Source organism: Hydra vulgaris, chromosome 07 (genome assembly GCF_038396675.1).
Source record: "Hydra vulgaris chromosome 07, alternate assembly HydraT2T_AEP".
Taxonomy (NCBI): domain Eukaryota; kingdom Metazoa; phylum Cnidaria; class Hydrozoa; order Anthoathecata; family Hydridae; genus Hydra; species Hydra vulgaris.
In genome coordinates, this window is record NC_088926.1 from 36,580,192 (window position 1) to 36,602,500 (window position 22,309).

General features: G+C 25.4%; 2 protein-coding genes across 7 annotated transcripts in view; both read left to right on the plus strand.

Annotated features, from left to right (window-relative positions):
• Positions 1-1,156, plus strand: part of LOC100198080 (sorting nexin-7) — a 35,942-nt gene extending 34,786 nt beyond the window's left edge. The window contains exons 9-11 of the mRNA XM_065801770.1: positions 81-182; positions 266-418; positions 647-1,156. Of these exons, the coding sequence (XP_065657842.1) occupies positions 81-182; positions 266-418; positions 647-715 (324 nt within the window). The 3' untranslated portion in view covers positions 716-1,156. The remainder of the gene's footprint in view (positions 1-80; positions 183-265; positions 419-646) is intronic.
• Positions 1,157-1,591: 435 nt separating this feature from the next.
• Positions 1,592-22,309, plus strand: part of LOC100204041 (integrator complex subunit 7) — a 41,850-nt gene continuing 21,132 nt past the window's right edge. For 2 of the 6 annotated variants that reach the window (XM_065801773.1, XM_065801774.1), the window contains exons 1-16: positions 1,633-1,814; positions 5,536-5,665; positions 9,822-9,968; positions 10,670-10,723; positions 10,803-10,993; positions 11,105-11,151; positions 11,890-11,972; positions 13,718-13,834; positions 15,410-15,532; positions 15,614-15,719; positions 17,393-17,488; positions 17,864-17,952; positions 19,449-19,542; positions 19,614-19,759; positions 20,584-20,730; positions 20,961-21,008. In XM_065801773.1, the coding sequence (XP_065657845.1) occupies positions 10,974-10,993; positions 11,105-11,151; positions 11,890-11,972; positions 13,718-13,834; positions 15,410-15,532; positions 15,614-15,719; positions 17,393-17,488; positions 17,864-17,952; positions 19,449-19,542; positions 19,614-19,759; positions 20,584-20,730; positions 20,961-21,008 (1,116 nt within the window). In that variant the 5' untranslated portion in view covers positions 1,633-1,814; positions 5,536-5,665; positions 9,822-9,968; positions 10,670-10,723; positions 10,803-10,973. Of the gene's footprint in view, positions 1,815-5,535; positions 5,666-9,821; positions 9,969-10,669; positions 10,724-10,802; positions 10,994-11,104; positions 11,272-11,501; positions 11,973-13,717; positions 13,835-15,409; positions 15,533-15,613; positions 15,720-17,392; positions 17,489-17,863; positions 17,953-19,448; positions 19,543-19,613; positions 19,760-20,583; positions 20,731-20,960; positions 21,009-22,309 lie in introns of all 6 variants that reach the window. The other 4 variants (XM_065801771.1, XM_065801772.1, XM_065801776.1 and 1 more) reach the window with 4 other exon arrangements.

Consider the following 22,309-nt stretch of genomic DNA (forward strand, 5'->3'; position numbering starts at 1 on the left):
TGATTTACAATTGGGAGTTTGTACAATTGGTAAGGTAAAAAAGTACAATTGGGAGTTTAATTGTTTAGTTATTACTTTAGCTCGAGTCTTCAAATGCGAAATCAATATCCGCGTTTTTTTCCAAAGATCCTGAAAAAGCGCGAGAAGAGAAGATAAGCAAACTAAATCAACAAATTAAAGAAGTATGTTTAAAATTATTTACAAACAATGTTTTTTTGTACATCTTTAAATTCAGTGTTTGAAATAATATTTTTTTTTTATTCAGTTGCTACTGGAATCAGATTTGCTTTCCGACAGACGCGAGAAAGCTGATCACGATTTTAAAGCAGATTTGGAAAGATGGGAAAAAACTAAAAAGCGCGACTTGAAAGAGTTATTTTTAGATATAGCTGAAAGGCATATAAAATTTTACGAAGCAGTAAGTCGTTCTAATGGAGAACGCTTTTCCACAATTATTTTTAGTTAAATTTAGTATTGGCTAAACCTTTTTTAAAACTGTATTCAGCATGACCTAGATCCATTTCTGGTAGTGGCGCTTTATTTTATTGTGTATACCTATAACTCAAAATGTGTAAAACTTACTTGACATATATAGAGCTACATTTTACTGTTTTAACTCTGTTCAATTTTATTTAATTTCTTTTAGAATACTGCTGCTTGGCAGGAAGCATACGAAGCTATAAGCAAGCCATCTAAAACTCATACTGTTGTTTAATATGCGGCTTTTTTTTGTTAGAAACTCATTCTTATTTAAATTTGTAATTTTTTGAAGCCTTATTTTATTATATAATTATTTTTTACTTAAAAAATTTTTTGTATTATTTTTTTGTTTTAACGTCAATGGGTTATTGTGTGTTTTTGACAAGTAATTACTGTATTGCGTGAATATTTTCACATCGTTAATTGATCGTGTTGTTAAACGTTACGTGCAAACCCTATCAGAGTCTGTTGGGTTATTTAGCATGGGTTTCTATTACAAATCTGTGTGATTTGAATATTTAAATATTGAACAAAAAAATCGTCACTTTGAGGCACAAACCTTAAAACTACTCGATCTCGTGTATGCTCTGAAAGGGTTTGTTTGTCTTTATAATTTTTGTTCAAAAAATTTCTTTTGTGTAAACAGACTGCACTAAATAAATATTCAAAAAAGAAATGGTTGTGTTTTTTTACATAGTATCGGTAAAACAACTGCTTGTTTAGTAATTACACATTGCAAAATAATTGTATCAATGCGGTAGTTGCTTTAAATTTAACCTAAACACTAAGTGCTATGTTCAGAAATGGATCCAAGAATTTTTGGTGGGGATGGGGGTGTGGGGGGTGTTGAAATGTTTTGTTATTTTGCATCACTTTTGCGTCTCCTAAAAAAATAAAAAATAAGGTCCTCTATTTCTAAGATAGTTTAGGACTTTCAGATTCTGGTGGGGAGGGGGCGTGAACACCCCATTCCCCTTAAATCCGTCACTGTCTTTGTTGAAAATTAAAAAAGCCATTGCATTGATAAATTAGTAAACTAACTATATTGATACTGCTTTAATAATAATTGATAACGAGTTGCTTTCGTGACCCGTTCAAACGGAGCGTAGTCGATATTTTTTTTACAACCGTATTTATTTAACTTATTTATTTAACATATTTTTACGTTTTACTCGAGATTTACTCCGTGCGTTTTTTTTAAGCGGATAAAAATATAAGGGAAAAAAAAAAGCGAACTAAAAAATTAGAAATAAAAAATAATTATTCATTATAAATGTACCACCAGGAATTTCAAAACCAAGATTCAAATGCAGCATTAATGGAGTTAGAAAAAGGTTACTTGATTATAGATTAGATACTTATAAAAAGCTACAATATTATTAAGTATAATTAATTGATTGTTAGTAAAAATAATTATTTGTCGAAAATATTCAAAATTATTTTAGCTATTTAACACTTTTTTTGATGAAAGTGTACAATTCTAATAGGGAAACGTTGTGGTTATTAAAAAATGCAAAGCCATATACAGTAGGTTTTCCAAAAATAAAGTCTAAAAATTCTATTTTTGTCTTTTTTTGGTGGAGATTTATCTGTTCGATGTCGTGGATCTCTAAATGATACAAATGTGCAATTTAAATATCATTAATAACATAATTAAAACATAAGTTCTTGCATAACTAAGATTCTTCTCTTTGACTTCTATATGGATCACTCCTAAATGCTTGGCGCTAAGTGTACAAAAAGAACCTTAATATTATAAGTTTTCTCTTAACGTAGTTGTAATTATTTTTTACTTCATACCCTGCTTTTTGCAATTTTTTTTGTTAAAAATTATTAAAAAATTAGTGAGCAAAACTGATTAAAAAAATTGATGACATTTATATTCAGTTAAAAGCATTATTTATTTGATTGATTATGAATTTACATGATTTTAATTTAAAACACAGAATTTATATCATATAAATAATTTGTATAATTTCACTAAGCCATTTTTTTAAAATTTTTTTATTAATCTAAATTATCTTGAAATTTTTGTTCACTACATACAAGTATTTGTAAATTCAGAATCATACATCATAATTTCAAGTTTATTTTCCTGTAGTTAAGTTAAAGCTCCTTTAAAAGCCAGAAAACACAATAAATTGTTTACTGATTGTGAAGCATGTTGAATTTTGTAACTTATAATTTCTTGTTTATCACTATTACTTTTTGTAATGTTTACATAAACAAAAAAAAAAACTTTTATTTTATCATCATAATAATTAAATTCATTTAATGAAACTTGTTTGATTAACAATAATTTATTATAAATCTATGCCATTGAATATTAATTATCAGCTCGGAGTCCTGAAGTCTTTTCTGCCATTATGCATAAAAGCTCAGAGTTTTAAAATTTATCTAACCTAAAAGTCTTAATTTTTTTCTTTTAATAATTCATAAGCTTATACGCAATTTTGGAGCTTCTGGATTTGGAGATTCTTAAATAATTTTTTTTTTGACTTACAAATCCAGTCTTTTTTTGGACTCCACATCCCTGGTTTTTTATTGCTTATTCAATTGCAAATATATCTGCAAGAAATAACAGCAAACCTTGTTTAAATATGCCATCTAGAACTGGTTATATTGTGATAGTGTCACTTCATCTCACTATAAATAAAAAATAGACTTTTTTTCTAAAGTGCATAAATATACCACTATATTTATATAGTGATATATTTAGTAGGGAGTGGGGGTGGGGCGAGGTTTTCCAAACGTACATTTAAATAAATAGTTTTTAAGTTTAAAAAACTTGTTTAGAAAGCCAAAATGAATTGAGGGATAAAATGAGGTGATTAGGGCTAACTGTATAAATGGGAATGTTGTAATAGAATTGATACTATAAAAGATATCTTCTTTAAAATTTATAAAGTACCTATTGTTGACGGATCCATTCAAGACTTTAAATTATTGTCCTAATTAATTTCTTCTGTTTTTCTCTAAATATTAGAAAAAATAATCTTCAACAGAATTTACAGTTATTTTGTTAACAATGGATTTTTATATGATAATCAATTTGGTTTCCAGAGAAACAATTTTACTGAACACACGATGTTCCAACTAACGTGAAGCGTTTCTGACTCTTTTAAAAATTCTCATCATATACTAAGAGTATTTATCAGTTTGCCTTAAAGCTTTTGATCAATCGCTATTCTAATTAAAAATTTAGAACTCAATGGGACTAGAGATAAATCCCATGATTCAAAAAGGTTCAAAAGCTGATTTAAAAACAATTCTTTACAATCATAACTTTTTAATATCAAAGACTCTTCTTTGCAGTTATTAATGAATGTAACATTTAGTGTCTCACTAGGATATATAATTAGGCCTCTCTTATTTTTAATATACGTAAACAATCTTTGCAAAGTCTCTAACATAACCACTATAGGTTTTGAACCTATTCCAATCTCAGGAAAACTTAAGTATGCTTTTTAATAATATGACAAAATAATTTAACAAAATCTTATATTGGTTTTAAAAAAATAAATTGCCCCTAAATATTAATAAAATATAATGGGCACTTTTTTACCGAATCTCCAGAAAAAACGGCCTACCAAGCACAATACCTGACTTCTTCATTGATACTGTAATACTAAAAAGGGGGAAAGGTACAAAACTTCTTAAATTTTTTGTAGACAAAAACCTGGAAACAATTAGTGGATAACATCTCAATAAAATTTGTTAAAGTATTGGAGTTATATATAAAGCTAGACATTTAATAAACAACAATTACATAACTATATTATTCATTTATCCATTGCCATTTAGTTTTTATAAATATTATAGGGGAAGAGTGCACAAAACTTAAATCTTTTTATCAGCATCAGAAACTATAATTTATTAAGGTTTGTTTGTATTTGTTAATTTAATCATCTTGTAGTAATAAATAATTAAAATATCATAATAATAGTAATACATTAATAGTGAGTTTTCTTCATTCTTCGATTTGGGGTTATCTTCGTTCTTGGATTTTTCTTATAATTGGTTTTGTAAAGGGCTTCATAATAAGATCCTATGATCCTAATCTTCATGATAAGATCAATATAATTCTTAAATTCTGGCCAGTTATATTTTTAATTCATTTGTTCTTCAATATTTATTTAGTGAAGGAAAACATAAACACACACACAAATATAACAACAACAACAACAAAACTGAATTATAAGTCTTAGTTAAGCTCTGTGAGGGAATGAATTTTTTTTTTTACTTGATATGTAAAAATTAAATGATTTTAAAACTACAAGCAACAGAATTTTTATTGTTAGAACAATTTTAGTCAAATATTCTAAAAAAGATGGAAAGCAACTTGATAACTTATAGAAAACGAGTTCAAAAATATCTCATAAGGTCAAGTTTACAGATTATTAAATTTAATAAAAATATAAAAATAAACTTTGTCAAAGAGAAATGTGGTATGCAGTTGTGGTACAGTGTCTGCTTTGTTAACAAGAAGTACTTAGTTTGATCCCTGCCATTCCCATCTTGACTCTTGGCACAGGCAAAGGGGAAACAGTTGAAAAAAGCAATGTAAAAAGATGCATGTAGAAATTATATCATTTTACAAAATTAACATGATGAAATGTTATTTAATGTTTGTTATTTTATAAAATATATTGCATTTTGGTTATTTTCAAGTAAGTTAGAGGACACTATTCTTAAAAGGTCAATAAGTTTTACAAAAAATTCACATAAATCTAAAAACACCATTTGTCCCTTAAAAGTTTAACTACATAATATTTTTTAATCTTTTTTTGGTCTTATCGGTTTTATCTTGTTCATTTGGGTCTTTATTTTTGTGATTTAGGCTCGTTCTTATCTTGATAGTAATGCAAAAGTTTTAGTCTTTTTGATCTTACATGTTAGGTCTTGTTGTCTTGATCTTGTTGTCTTTACTCCATTTATGGTTGTCATAGTTGTTAATTACAAGTTAATTATGATTTTACTTTACATATAAATTTTTTTCATATTTCTTAACCATAATTAATAATTAGTAGTTATTATTAACCAGTTTGTGTTTAGGTCTTCGAAGTGGAAAGGCAGGTGAGCAATGTGGAGCCATTGTTCATGTTCCAGCATTATTAGAAAGACATCCTTATCCTATACTTGTTAATTCAGCATTTCTAAAGTTGGCTGATGCTTTTCGCACCGGGTATAATTTTATTATATATACATATATATATATATATATATATATATATATATATATATATATATATATATATATATATATATATATATATATATATATGTATGTTTGTTTGCCGAGATAAAGTAAAAATAAATACATAATGTTTACTACTAATTTAAAAAGCTTCATGCACAAAAATAAATACGTGTTTACGCAATCATCAGGTAAGAAGTACATTATGTTATTTTGTTAAAATACATTTTGGTCTAATTATACACAAAAAAACAACGTGCAGAAACAAAAAGCCTTTTAATGTTTGCAAGTGTGCTTCAATCCTTTGGTTTTCTAATCTTTGGGCTTGCGGTTGTCAAGCAAAAACTTGTTTTCATGATAACACTTTGATATTATTTCAGATTTTTTGTTCAGCAAATCTGGGGTACCTGTGTATGAAATTATTAAAAATTTTTCCTGGAGGCAAAGTAAAGATTTTTTTGTGATGTTATTGTATGCAGAACTTTTTCAATTATTGACCATTTTGGTCAATAATTGAAAAAGTTGGCTGTTACTTTGAGGTTTTCTTTTATTTGCCATATGTATTTGAAATAGGTGGTTGAATTTTTTTGCTAAAGAAATACAGATAATAAATTAAATTTTTATATATATATATATATGTATATATATATATATATATATATATATATATATATATATATATATATATATATATATATATATATATATATATATATATATATATATATATATATATATATATATATATATATATATATATATATATAAATGTAGCTTAACTCAATATACATATTTACATTGTTAAAAGTTAAATTGTCATTATTATTTTAAAGTATCACATTGTAATTAAATTTAATTTAAAACCATATTAAAAATCATTCAAAGTCTAAATATCTTTAAATTAAACATTATTGTTATAAAATATCTATCAATGAAATTTAAAAATGTTGTTTGAAAAAAAAAATTCCTTATTTTAAAAAGCTTATACTTCCATATAAGTTTTTAAAAAAATGTTAAAATGTTTCTTATGTTTAAAGATAATGGGTGCTTTGAAGTTTTATCTAATAAACAAACAAACACGTCCATACCTGTTTAAACATGAAATTAATAAAATTATGTTACCAAAATAATTAGTAAACATCTTTCAGTCAATTATTACCCATAAGATATCTATTTAATAATAGTGTGCTAAACAAATTATAGTGAAGTAGTGTTTTTTTTTTTTTTTTAATTTTTTATTTTTGTATTGGCAAAACAGTCACAGTTAACAATTTATAAATGAAATCTGTACACTTAGGAGTGAAGGGTTCTGCAAAAGGGGTTTATCATACATTAAAAAGGCAGCAAGAAACCAACAGTAATAAAGAAAGAAAACCCATAATTACAACAGTAGATAAAGATCAATTTATAAAAGTAACTTTATAGGGAAAACCGAAGTTGACAAAATAAAATAAGAAAAACAGGTTGGTTTGGGCTTAAACTCGTAGAAATTAGACACTTTAAGAATGAGATTACTAATTCCAAATTTTTGATTCTAACAGAAGAGTCTTCGTCAGACAATTTAAGAACGAAAAAGTTTTTCCGGAGTGTAAAGTACCAACAATTAAACATAGTTATTATAATGTAATGGTTTGATAATGTTTCAGAAAAAAAAAGCCAGAAAAATTAGTCAAATATATGGCAAACTTAACAAAGAGGGATATTTACATGCTTCAAAATTGTGTTTGTCCTATTTGAATGAGAAAAAACAAGAAAAACTTATAGAAATTATGGTATGGTCATCCCAATTTTATGATTTTTCAATGACTAAGCTAGTTTGAGACAAGTTGGATAATGAGTTAAAAGTAAATCTTCAAGTAGTGCTACACAGATATGGGAGTGTCTGCAAGCAAAATGGTACTCATTGCTTTATTAATGCCCCTAAAATTTGTACAGCTGTCGTAAAAAACAAAAAGTTTTATTTAAATTTTAAACATTTTGAATAAGTAATTATTTTTTGTTTCTTAAAAATAGTTTTAAAAGTAAAAGCATTCTATTGCACACATTAAACCAGAGATTATTACAAACATTAAACCAAAAAGTAAATAATAAAAAATTAAAATTAAAAAAAATTACTTTTGTTCAAATTAATTTTTTTCCAAAAAAATAATTTTAGCATAAACTTGAACTAAAGGAAATATAATTCAATTTATTAAACAAAATTTTCTTCTCTCACTTTTTATTAGAAAACAATTTGAACGAAAAAATCAAATGAAAACATTAACTTAAAAATCCTTTTGCATGAAAAAATTAATTATACATAAATTTCAAATAGTATGCTAGATCTAGTAGCAATAAATTAGAAAAAAGGTGAAAAAATATCTAATGTTTTTTTGCTTTGATCTTACTCATTTGGTTTATACATATGATTAGTGCAAATATGAAGTTTAAAGTTCAATGACAATAATATTTTAATTCATTAATTAGAACAATTTTATTTATTTACTGCATTTTATTCTAAACGTGTTTTATGTTATTAATGTTAAATGTTTAAAAATATGTATGAAAAAGCTCTTTCTATTGTCAAACTGTCTTTCTATTGTCAAACTGTCTTTATATTGTCAACTTTTGTTTTATTTTTGTTTTATAGCTTTTTACAATTTTTTTGTTTTGTCGTCAACATGAACGTATTAAATAGTTTTCTAATTAAATTTTGTGTTTTTACTTTTACTTTTTAACTTTTACTTTTTTTTTATGTTAAGTAAAAGCAATTATTAAAAGTAATATTGTAATAGTATTTAATAAGTTACTTGCTCATTACATTATAACTTACTCATTACACTATAACTGCAACCAGGGCTGTCCCAAAGAGATCTTAAAGGAGTGTGTGTGTGTGTGTGTGTGTGTGTGTGTGTGTGTGTGTGTGTGTGTGTGTGTGTGTGACAGATCTGTTTTTTGCCTTGTAAGTCCTAGAAAAATTTTTTTGCTGACTAAGATCTAAAAGAAAAAAAAGGTCCTCATTGGCTGACATAGTTGGCAGACTATCAACGTTAGATCCAATTTTGCCGACTCCAGTGTCTAATTTGCTAAATAATAAATTTCTTAAGAGGGCTAGACACTCCCTACAATATTTATTAAACTCTAAAAACAAGAAAATTATTAGATAATATTTAAATATGAGAGATATTATGTTCAAAAAATTAAAATTACAAACTAATTTAGAGAATAGCAATGCACCCCCCCCTTACTGCAAAATGGCGCCAGAGATGAGAAAGAGAGAGAGAAGGGGGAGGATTCAAGTTTTTTTTTTTGCAATTAGATTTTTTTGCATTAATTTGAGGCCTGAAAGGAGACACCTTTTATTTAGTATTATCTCCTTTCAATTTTCTAGTAAATTCCACCATTTTGCTGTAAGTTTCAAAAAAACTGAAAAAATTATTATTAAATAAATGAATAATTTTTAACTTTAAAAGTTTTTAGGTGTTCTTTATTAGATTTGAGTTTGTAGAATGTCTAGCCATGGCAAAACAATAACAATTTTATATCAGCAAATGATATAAAAGCATTAATTATTCTTATTATAAATTTTTTCCAAACACTGTTGCTTTTTTTCAACAATAAGAAATTAGAATCTTGAATGTATTATCCTTTTGGAAAAACTTTTGAAAACCTCATGGCAAAATTAAAACAGATTTATTTTGGTAAAAAAAAAATTTGAAATAGTTAAGCTAATATTACTTAAACAAATTTTTCGTTTAATTTTCGCCCCTAGGTTTCTTTTTTAATTTAATTTATCTCCCCAAGGCTTCTGGGAAGGCTACTTTAGTCAAGGTGACTACTCAGTTTTTTTAATTATTTGTTTAACTCTCTTTCTGGTGTTGGGTGCATTTGGGTGCCAGCAGATTTTTTTCAAAAAAATTGTTTTAAAAGCAACCTTAAAATATATTATTGAAAATATTGTTTTAAGAAAAATCAATGGTTTTACTTTTTTCATATTTTATTGGAGCCCTTTTTAAATAATTTTAGTAAAAAATAATATATAAATATGTTTAAAATAAAATTTTAGTATAAAACTAAGGACATACAAATAAAAGTATTGTTTCTATAGAAACAATACCTATTGTATAGTTCTTAATGAATATAGTTGATTTTCCTATTTTTACAGCTCAAATTTTTTAAAGTTATGTGTGTTAAAAGCCATTCAGAGCAGCAAAAAGCATTTAAACAAAATATTCAATGTTGATGAATTCTATCTTCGATTTTTTGCAGTTATACACAGTAATGATCCAATTGCTCGTTCAGTTACATTGAGGTAAGTTTTTCTAAAATTATTGTTATTAAAATAAATTTAATTTTATCTAAAATATTATTGTTGGTTGAAGTCTTTAGCTAAGTTGTAACTTTTCCTACCCAAAGCATAATTACAAAAAAATTAGGACATGAATAAATAGTAAAAAACAAAACAGTTTATCAATTGTGTCTTTAAATTTAAATATCTGATTTAAATATTTCATTATAATCAGATGGTGATGAGCATTCTTTATCAGAATTTACACTAATTATAATGTTTCCAATGGTTTGTTCTTAATTTGATAAAGTTGATAAAGTATTTTCTGAAATATAATAAACCTTGAAATATAATAAACCTTGTGTCAAACATGGTTTGATCAAAAGACTTTTTAGTTGTATACCTAACTTAAAAAACATCTTTTGGCATATTGATAAAACAAGATTTTATAGTAAATATTAAAAACTAAGAAAATAAAAAGATTTTAAATCCTTTTTTAAATTCAAATAATTTTTATCAATGGCTTTTACCGAATTTTGCTATTATATTTGTTTTTTTTAATTTGTAAACACTTTGTGATGCAAAACTCTTTTACAAAGTTTAATGAAATAATAAACTTGTAAAATAGTTAAAAAATAAAATGGTTTATTAATTGTAAGAATAGTTAGTGTATGGATGTGAGTTTTTTTTTATTGTTTGATCATTCTGATTATAAATAATTTTAGAATTTTTGGAAGTATTTCTTCTATTGTTGCCGAACGAAAAGACATTCATCATTGGTGCGATTCATTGTTTTGTTTTTTAATAGTAAGTTTTATTACTATTGGTTAACAGTGATATTTTTTTATTTTATTGCAGCATTACCAACAGTCTTGATTCCCATGATAATTCAGAAGTTGAAGCTGCCATATTTGCTACAAAAGCATTTGCTGAACAATCAAGGTAATTTACAATAGTGGTGATGCTTGCTAACATATAGAAGCTCATTGAGTTGAACTCCACTTCGTGCTTTGCATTACTACTTATTTAATGAGGATTGTGTTATATAGGTAAAAAATCAAATAAATGTCATCAAGTCATTTTGAGTATAAAAATGTTTTTATCTTTTTATTTGTTATATATATATTTTTAATGCTAAATTTTTTTTAATTTGTTAACAGTACATTTGCAATGGGAATGTGGCAAAAGATTTCTGAAATGGTAAAAGGTAGACTTATTTGCAAGACTTAAGGTAGACTTATTTTGTAATCATGTGAGTTTGTAGAGAAAGAAGTTTAAAATTTAAGTGAGATTATCTTAGGTCTTTATTACTTTAAATCTCTAATTTGTCTTGGTGTCCAGGAGCTCTAAAAATGTTAAGTGTCTTATGATTAGCAAAAAGTAAATAATTCATGAGATTTAATGACTTGAAACTTATTTTTTTTTTAACCCATAGTCCTGGAGTCGTTGCCGACAGTATTCACAAAGACTTTAGGTTTAAAATTTGATTCTTCCTCTAACCTAAAAGTCTTAATTTTTTTGCAAAAATAGTTCATAAGTTGTTTTACATTTTTTGAGCTCCTGGATACAGAAAATCAGCAAGAAATGATCATTTTATGACTTTTAAATCTTTTTAAAATCCTTTTTGAGACTCTGCATCCCTGATTTTAACCTAAAAAATGTAAGTACACATTATTTAAAAAAAAAATTTATAATTCCAAACCGTTGCTTTAATTAGAGTAAATGGTGTTGTTAAATCTAAGTATAACTCTCATTATGTTTATGACAAAATATAAAATTAAATGAATAAAAACGTGATATTGTATTGTATGTCTACATTATTTAATTATTAAAGCCTATCAGCGTTAAGTCCTTTGTGAAAAAATATTTATTCTTTCGGGGTTCAAGTTTATGGAACTCTTCTCTAGATATTTTTTAAAAGTTTTTTTGTCAAAAATCCTTTTAGGTCTCACAACAAGTTTGGAATTAAAGATGAAGTTACTACCTGTGTTCAAATATATGCATCATGATTTTGCAATTGTTAAGAAGGTTGGTCAATCTAATGGTTATTTTAATTATTTTTGAATTAAATTTTTTAAATAATAATTTTAATTTTTTCTGCACAAAAAAAGAAAATTTTTTTTAATTCTAACAATAAAAAAATTCAGCATATAAGTATGAGAAAAAGTTTTAAAAGTTTGTAAATAACTTTTATTTAAATTAATAGACTGCTTGGCCAAATGAAACCCTCAGATATTGTATGTGCATCACTGTCTATATCTACACTGTCAATGTATGCATAGTCACTGGGCTAAATAAATCAGTTGATGTATGTACACTATGCTGCATATATAGCTGAATAAATTTGTTGTTTATAAACACTTATTATATTTATTTTTATTTACTTATTTTATATTTACAAAATAAAGTAAAAAGAATAACAAAATAAGAACACCCAGAATGTTTTCAAGCAATAATTCATTAACAAAGAGCATTCTTAAATGTTTGTAACTTTATTGAAGTGCAACTTAATGTATACTGATTTTACGATGGTAATATTTTTATGCGTAAAATTTTAGTTGGACTGAAGTTAGTTTGGAAATTTTAAAAGTGCTTTAACATAATCTTTGCAGTGCGAATTTAATTTTACTTTTTATTTTCACTTTTTACTGAAAATAGATATAAAAATTTAACTGTCTTAGCAAGTGAAATTGATTTTAACTTTTTTAAAATTATGTTACAATAATGAAAACAATTCATTACCATCAAAAAAAAAAACAACCCCAGGTGGCACTCCATTAAACATAGTGGGCTTTCCACAGTCTGCAAATAGTTTTTTGTATTCTTTTAACATGAATAAGATCATCAACCGTGATATTAAGTCTATGTAAGACACAGTAAACAACAAATAAAAAAATTCTCTTTTCTAGACATTGTCTAGCATCTTTATAATCTTGACCCAGCAAGACTTGGGTAACCTTGGGTAAGGCTTGTGTCACCTATAGCTTTACTCATACCTATTTTGTGTTTAGCTCTCAATTTTCGTCATTTAATCCAAAAATGTTTTGAATATTGAAGCTTTACTTATGCTATATTAATATACAGTTTTAAAGCCTTAATTGATAATTATTTGATGTAAATTGTGTCAACAGATTATTCTACAGTAACTGTTTCATCATTGTAGTAGCTGGTTATTATGTCTTTGCTGAAACCGTACCAAAACAAATTATAATATTTCATCTAAGCCATACTGCCACAGTTCTGAAAATGTATTTTTTACCAAAACCGTATAAGAAATTATAACAAATTTTAGTGTATGCAGAGCTTAATTTTAAGATATGCAGAATGCTAAAAAAATTTTTTAATTTAAAAGATCCACAGGAAAAGGGCAAGTTCACTAAAAAAGATGACTTGTGGGCACCCATTCTTTTAATTAAGTGTACTTAAAGTTCGAAAAATTGATCCCCACCACGTAGTACCACGATTAACTTGTTTCTTCGCGTAGCGGCATTGTTTGTTAAGGTTTGTGTTTCGGAGTTATAGATTTGAGAGAGGATTGTAATCACAACTAAAGTAGCCTCCTTGACTGTAGTAGCCTCCATGGCATTGGGGAGGTGAATTAAAAATTTTAAAGATAAAACTGTTGGGATTTTTCTAAGCCTATTTTTTATTATATGCAGCCATTATTATTTATATTGAAGTTATATATGTATAATATCATGTATAATATTTTTGAGATTTGGTTTGTTTTCTTACGTTTTATTTTTATAATTTTTAAATTGATTTTTTATTAGATAAATTTACTATGTGATGAGTTAATGGAATCATATCCATCTCATATGCTTATTGCTACTGTGCTCAATACAACTACACACCTATCCCTGGCCACATTAGTTAATATTAAATCTCAGGTATGATTCAGTACTTTAGTTTTATATACTACTGCTCATTTAAGTATGCATAAAATGCATGTTTTTACTCATCAGGTTTTAATTATATATATATATATATATATATATATATATATATATATATATATATATATATATATATATATATATATATATATATATATATATATATATATATAACTGTTGATAACTAAAAAATGAGAATAATCAAACCGCAAAAGTTAAAAAAAGAAAAGTACTCCTATGTGAAACTATATTCTCTCTGTTTACAAACTTATCATATGTTTTGTTTTGCATCAGCTAGTTCAGTTGTGTTTAAAATCCCGTCAAAACAAGATGTTTTACGCAAGCACATTGTAAAGTTCTATCAAATGCACGAAAATCTCGGAAAAAAAGTTTACTGTGAATCATTTTAAAATCGAAAATGTTCCAGTTTCAACTAATAACCGTATTTTGGCATCCTTAACAACCAATCATAAAAGTGGTAGTGGAAGACTAGTTAAAATAATGAACAAGAAGGGACTTCATTTGTTTCACGGTGCTTTTAACAATGATTCAATAAGTCAACAAGATGCTGCAGAAAAGTTCAAGTGTATGCAGCCTTATATCTGCAAATCATTTTTTTTGTTTTTGTTTTTTTCGTTATTTAGGTGCCCCAAAAAGACCTAATGGTCTTCTCACAAAGCACCGCGGAAGTGCATTTAACCAGGAAGTTAATACCTCCTTCCTTACGTGAAAATATTTCCAAAGCTCGTTTCGAACCTGGATCTCTTGCTTTTAAAGCAAACGCTCTAACCACTGCACCATGGCTGCACTTTGAAAACGTTTTTGAAATCATTGTAAAAACATCATTGAAAAAACAAGGAATAATCTGCCAAAAAAAAACAAGAGCACCAGAATACACTGAGCAACAAATATCAACCGTGAAATCTCAATACCGCTGTATGACCCGAAATATATATAAGTTATATATATATAAACATATATATATATGTTTATATATGTATAATATAATGTTTATATAAGTATATATATATATATATATATATATATATATATATATATATACTATATATATATATATATATATATATATATATATATATATATATATATATATATATATATATATATATATATATATATATATGTTTATATGTATGTATATATATATACATGTTTATATATATATATATATATATACATATATATATATATATATATATATATATATATATATATATATATATATATATATATATATATATATATCTATCTATATATATTTATATAAACATAGTCTTGACATACAAGCTGTTGTTTTAATTGCATGGATCTGATTGGCAGATTTAGTTTTAAATCTGATCTTCAAGAGTTGAATAAAAATCTTATTGACAAGACTTAGTCAAGTCAAAAGTTTTAATCAAACTTGAGTCTGATTGGTAGAATAGTAAAAGAATCTAATTAGCAGAATGTAATTTTATAATTAAGTTTTTTAAATATTTTTTTGTTTTAATACTCCAAGCTCAAATCATTTGGATCATTTTATTTGATAAATTGATGTTTAAAATTTAGATTTCTCGATTACTTCATTTTACCTTTGAAGTGCCTCGCAAATCAATCAACCATGTTGCTATTCAAAATTTATTTCAGCTTGCAAAAAATGCTTCTTACCTATGGTGTGAGGAACAAGTGGAGGTAATGCTGAAAATTAAATAGATACATTTATTTTGCTTTTTTTATTTTTATTCTTATTACCGCTAGAATTTTTATTTTTAGCAATTGCTATCATCATTATTAACATCATCATTAAATTTGCAGAAGCAAATTTTTGAAGTTATAGTTGTATTAGGTTGCTCTTCACCACAGCTTTTTTCGCAGAAAGGTATGTTTAATAGATTTCGAATGAAGATTTCGATTGTTTGAATGTTTCATTTGTAAAAGTTCGGTTTTCAGATTAACAGAAAGCTAGAGTTTAAGCAATAAAAAAAACTTGAATTTTTGCAAAAGTTTTTAAAAAAATTTTTATGAATATAAAAGCAAAATAAAAAATTTTTTTTTGAGTAATTTTTTGCATGTGTCAGCTTTATAGTTCTTGTGATACATCTCCTCGCAGCGGCCTTGTTCCTCAAGGTTCGTGTTTTGGAGTTATAGAGTTGAGAGAGGGTTATAACCACTATTAAGTAGCCTCCTCATCTGTAGTGGCCTTCTCGGCCTTGAGGAGGTGAATAACAAAAAAACAAAAAAAAACAAAAAAACATGAATAAACTCTCTGGTGCATATAATCTTTTAATAAAAGCTACTATGCATCAGATTTTAGTGAAAACTTTTATATAAAATTTAAAATAAAAGTTTTATGAGATGAATTGAGCTCATTGCATTTCTAACATGTTTGTGATGACTAAAACATTTTTAAGCTATAATTTTTTTTTCTTCTATAATTTAAAAACAAAAAGCAAAAAAATCAGCTATTTTTTTTATTTTTTTTATTTTTATTTTAATTCACCTCCCCAAGGCCAAGAAGACCACTACAGAGGAGGAGGCTATTTAATTGTGGTTAAAACCATCTCTCAACTTTATAACTCCAAAACACGAACTTTGACAAACAAGGCTGCAATGCAGAGAAACAAGTTGAGTTCGGTACTACCAGGGATGTGGGAATCGAATTCAGAACCTCTCGCTTATAAAGTGAGCACTTTACCACTACACCACTACCATAAGTAGTGCTTTTTAATTTAAATTTAGGTTGTTCAATGCGAGGCTTGCTTATAATTGTTTTACATTGACAAAATTCCTTGATAATGTGTGTTATTCCTGGTTTTGATATTATTGTAAACTTTAGAAAACACACTTTTGTTAGATATTTTTTCAAATGTTTTTAGCACCTACTTCTTTATTTAATTTTAAACATCCTTTTTAATTTTAATTTTAGTTTAATTTTAAACATCCTTTAGTCTTTTTTATGGCAATTCTGCTTTTAAAATATTTTAAAGTAATTGAATTATATTAATTTGAAAATATTTTGGCAATTAATTATGTTTTTTGTTTACAAAAACCTGATTTAATTGCAGTGATATTTTCTTGATATTAACTTATAACCTCAAAAGTTTTTAATATGCAAAAAGGATTTGAAATGGTTTGTGAATTTTTTTCAAAGGTTTGTGCATTTCTTTCAAAAGTTTGTGCATTTCTTTGAAAAGGTTTCGAAAAATTTTATTCTTTTACCCAAAATCTACAAAAAATTTCATTTTAATACTAAGGGTTGCATAGCTATCATGTGATGCAAATTATTTTCTATTCTTTTTTATTTTTTGTTCTGCAAATCTATTGTTATTTTAAATTAAAAAAATTTCTGATCCTTAAGCAAAAAGAAGTCATCATTGTGTTAAAGTACTTAATCTTGTGTAAAGTATTTTATGAAAAAACTAGCCAATCACCACACATCCTGTTAATATTATTTTGATAATTGTTATTTCCATATTGTTATATAAATTGTTAAATATTATAAGATATTACTTTTAATTTTTTTAAAAATATATTTAATTTTTTAATTTTTAGCATTAATGGATTTGAATCATTTTAAAAATCATGTCTGTACAGAGATATCTATTGCTTCTCTTCATGTTTTAGTTAGTGTTCAATCCAATGTTAAAGGTTTTTTAAATTATTTTATTATTTCATTGATTTAAATTTTAAAGACAAATAGACAAATTAAATTTTAAAGACAAATTATAATAATGATATAATATACATAAATAATAATTTTGACATTTTTCAATTTTAGTAATCAGCTAATGGATTTTTTTTTAAATACTGATTATAATTTGCCCATTTATTTGTTACCTGATTTTACCCATTTTTATTTATTTGTTAGCTGATATATTGACTAATTTATATTTATTTGTTAACTGATATATTGATCCAGTAATAATGAATGTTATAGCACTTTTGAATTAGTATAATTTGTGAAGGTTTTGAATTTCTAAAAGGATAAAACTCCAGTTTTTGTTTAAAATATTTTTTATTTAGGCAGTTTAGAAGATACAGGGGACTTCGAAGCAGAACTGCAAAGTCTGTTTTCCATGTCTATTCATGAAAAGTCTTTTGCTTCTTTAAAAGTAAGTCAATATTATTTTTTTTAAAGTTTATATATATTTTTTTATTGCAGACAAAATTTTTCATTTAATTTTTAAACTTTTATAGTTTTCCCATAAAATAAACTAAACTTATCTTTTCACAAAAATTTTACCTAGTCAGCTATTACTGACACAAATTAAACAAAAGAAATTGTTGTAACTTTATCAGAAATTTTATGTGTAATTCTTTCAGCAGTTATATCAAAACACGTATTTATGGCCTTAAGGTAACTTGACCATTGAAACATTCATTGTTGTCCATATCCACTTGATTTAATATAGGGAATTTATAATAGTTTAGATATTTTTGTGTAACTTCGAAATTGCTGTAGGTAGTAACAGTTGTAGATGTAGGTTAGCTGTAAACAGTAATGTATGTAGATGTATAAAAGCTATTAGTATTATTGGATGTACACATAGATACGTTGTAAGTAGTAATTGATTAATAATTATTTAATTAATTAATATAAATAATAATTAATAATGATTAATAATTAGAAAAAAAAATGGTAGTTTAATAGTTAATAAAATATTTAAGAAAATTCAAATCAATTTGTTTTCTAATTTTCAAAATTAGTGTTTAAACCAAAAAAAAAAAAATTAAAGATATTTAAAATTTATATTTATATTTTATGATGTAACTGAAAATATAACTTTGACAATTTCCAGTACCACAGTACTGTATCATTTTATGATACAGAAAAACATTATTTCTGCTTTATATATATATATATATATATATATATATATATATATATATATATATATATATATATATATATATATATATATATATATATATATATATATATATATATATATATATATATATATATATATATCTGCTATAGCATATTTATGCAAAAAAATTGTTTGCATTTTTTTGTTACATTTAAATATGAATTTTCAGAAAAAAAAAAGGAAAGAAACTAAGAATAATGAAAGAGTGAGTCTATTTATTAGTACATGTATGTACTGCACTGTACTCTGCTGTGTATATGTACTGCACAGCATTCCGCTGTGAGGCTATTTGTCAGTGGATGTATGTACTGAAGCCCCCAGCAGCAGGCTATTTCAGTACGACATACTGTTTGCCTAAACCAGCAATATAAGATATTTACACACACACACATATATATATATACATATATATATATATATATATATATATATATATATATATATATATATATATATATATATATATATATATATATATATATATATATATATATATATATATATGTTTATATCAAAAATAAATGCATTTATATATATATATATATATATATATATATATATATATATATATATATATGCACACACATATATATATATACATATATATATATATGTATGTGTGTGTGTGTGTGTGTGTGTGTGTGTGTGTGTGTGTGTGTGTGTGCGTGTGTGTGTGTGTATATTTGTGAAATTTTTGTTTAGATTTGTTTCAAAATATTACATTTTTATATTTGTAGAAATGTTTGGAAATTGCAGTTATTATTGTTAAAAATTCAAATGATGTCTCTTCACTGCCAGCTTTTTTTTTGAAATGTTTACCATATTTAACAAGTATGAATTTATTTCTTCGATAAACTTATATATTGATTTATTATTTTTAACTATAATTTATTTTTCCATAGAAAATCAAGCTCTTGAAGTTTGTCACTGCCTAGTAAAGTTAGCTGCACAACGTATATGTTTGTTTGCAAACTTTGTAGACATTCTTTTACAATTCATAAGTAACAGTTTTACAAATGATTTATCCAAGGTTGACAAAGATATTATTGTAAGTTTTAATTCACAAACAATTTGGTTGTTTTTTCTTTAATATAGTTGTAAATATTTTTTTCATCGTAATTTTGGATGAAGTTAACAAAAAAATTAAATTAAAAAGGTTATTTAGCTATTAATTTATAATGTATAAGGTGCACATATATTGAGTTTTATAAAGATTGGTGTAATAAAGTGCACATACACTGACTGATGATGGTAATAGCAGTGTAATAGCAAATACTTGGAATACTAAGGTATTTATAGGGTATATATTTATGCAGTTTTACAAAAATAATAGTAAAACCTTAACTTAAAATCTTTTTTTAATACATCTCAAGTATAATTTTAACTTATATATGTTTCTTCTTGCCATTGTGAAAATGGAAAAATTGAATGTTTTCACTTGTGTTTAAAAACAGATTCTTACTTTCACAATAAATTATTGTTGGAAGGAAATATTTATCAGGGAAAAATTATTTTTAGGAAATATTTAACCAATTGTATGATGTTTTTAGAAAGGTTTTCTATGATAATTTTGTTGCTTGTTTATTTTATCTAACTACCAGATCAGTTTGAAGCTATGAAATGATTTGTATTTTGTATTAAAACAAAAAAGTCATATTTAAATGTTAATAATATGTTGATGGTCCCTAAATCATAAAATTAATTTTTTTTACAACAAATTGAAAAAAAAATTTTAGTATTGTTTTAGTTGCTTTCTTTTATTGTTTTTATTGTTACTATAGTTACTTTCATTTATCGTTTTTATTGTTACTATAGTTACTTTCATTTATTGTTTTTATTGTTACTATAGCTACTTTCATTTATTGTTTTTAGGTTGGTTTAGTTACAGTTATTTATTATATTGAAGCAAAAAACCAGAAAAAAAATTTCCAAGAAGAATTATTTGTACACTTTACTAAACTCAATGAAATGGGAGAATTGTGGATATTGTTTAGGTTAGCAAGACAAGCTTCAAGATTGGTAAGTGTTGTAAAACAGTTTTAACGATATTGGATTTTCATTTTTTACATTTTAATTATTTATTTTTTTAAATTGTTTTAATTTAAAATCTACTTTAGTTTTATACTAAAATGTTTTATACAGTTAAAAAAAAACTACTTTTTTTTTTTACTAGATAAACTTTAAAATGATGAAATATTGTCACTGGTAGTATTTAATTTTATACTTTTCTAATATTTAAATTATTTTAGGCTTATCCTACTCTGGCATATCGAGTTTTTAACTTACTGGTTCCAAAGGTATTTTTTTACTTACACTAGGTTTCATTTACTTTTTTCTTTAATTATAAAACTTATACAAAATGTTTACATTTTGTATAACCAGACATTGTACATTGCCAGACAAGACATTTTTACCATCTATTAGTATAGTATTTAAACTATACTAATATAGTATATAAACTTCATTTTTTTAACTTTTTATTTTTTACACAAAACAGAAAATGAAGTTGAGCATGCAGTTAGGTTAATAAGAGACTTTATTTTTTTAAGCTTTATTCATTTTTTAAACTACACTGAAGCTTTGAAATAATAATAAAACAACTTAGTTTTTATCATTTGTTTATTATTTTTTATATTATTGTTTATTATTTTATACCTATAATATTCTTTAATAGTTTAAATAAAATGGGTATATTGAAAACAATAACTACAAGTAGTATATATAAACACATGGTGGGCCAATGAAGACCTACTAATGTTAAACATGGATAACTTTTGCAATAATCATTTATTTTGGTTAATTTTTTTTTATACGTTAAATAAATTTTATAGAAATTATGTGTGAAATATGACATCAGACAAATGTCCACCATTTTTCTCGATCCAGAGATTGGCTCGTTTTAAAGCGTTTTCCATTACACCACATGTTTCTGGTTGAGTATTTCGAGAGTATTTTGTCTCAAATATTTTGCTTCAGTTGTCTAATAGTCTCTGGTTTATTAACATACACTTTGTCTTTTAAATATCCCCATAAAAAATAGTCGGGCGCAGTCAAATCTGGCGAACAAGGTGGCCAAGGGAGATCTGATTTTTTTGAAATTAGACATTTGCAGCAGGTCCATAGTTTGTCTAGAAGTATGCGGAGTTGCTCCATCTTGTTGAAACCACAAATTAAGATTCTGCTCCGCCATTGGCCGCAAAAAGTTTTCGATCATGTAAGAAGCTCCTGAAATCGATTCCGGCGTTCCATCCTCATATTCGAAGAAATATGGGCCGATAACTCTAGTGGCCATAACACTGCACCAAACAGTACATTTAGATGGGTGCAATTGATGCTGGTGTGTTGCCCTTAGATTTTCAAAGCCCCAAAATCTACAGTTTTGTTTATTGACATAACCATTTAAATGAAAATGTGCTTCATCCGACATTATTTAAAAAATCAATTTGTGTGGCTTATTGTGTAAAATGAATACCGTATTGTAGTCATTGTTGGTGATCTTGCGGTAGTAGTGTTTGCACAATTTGAATTTTGTATGGGTACGTCTTAAGATTCAACTTTAAAATTCTACGCAATATTCTAGAAATGCCCAATTGGCTGG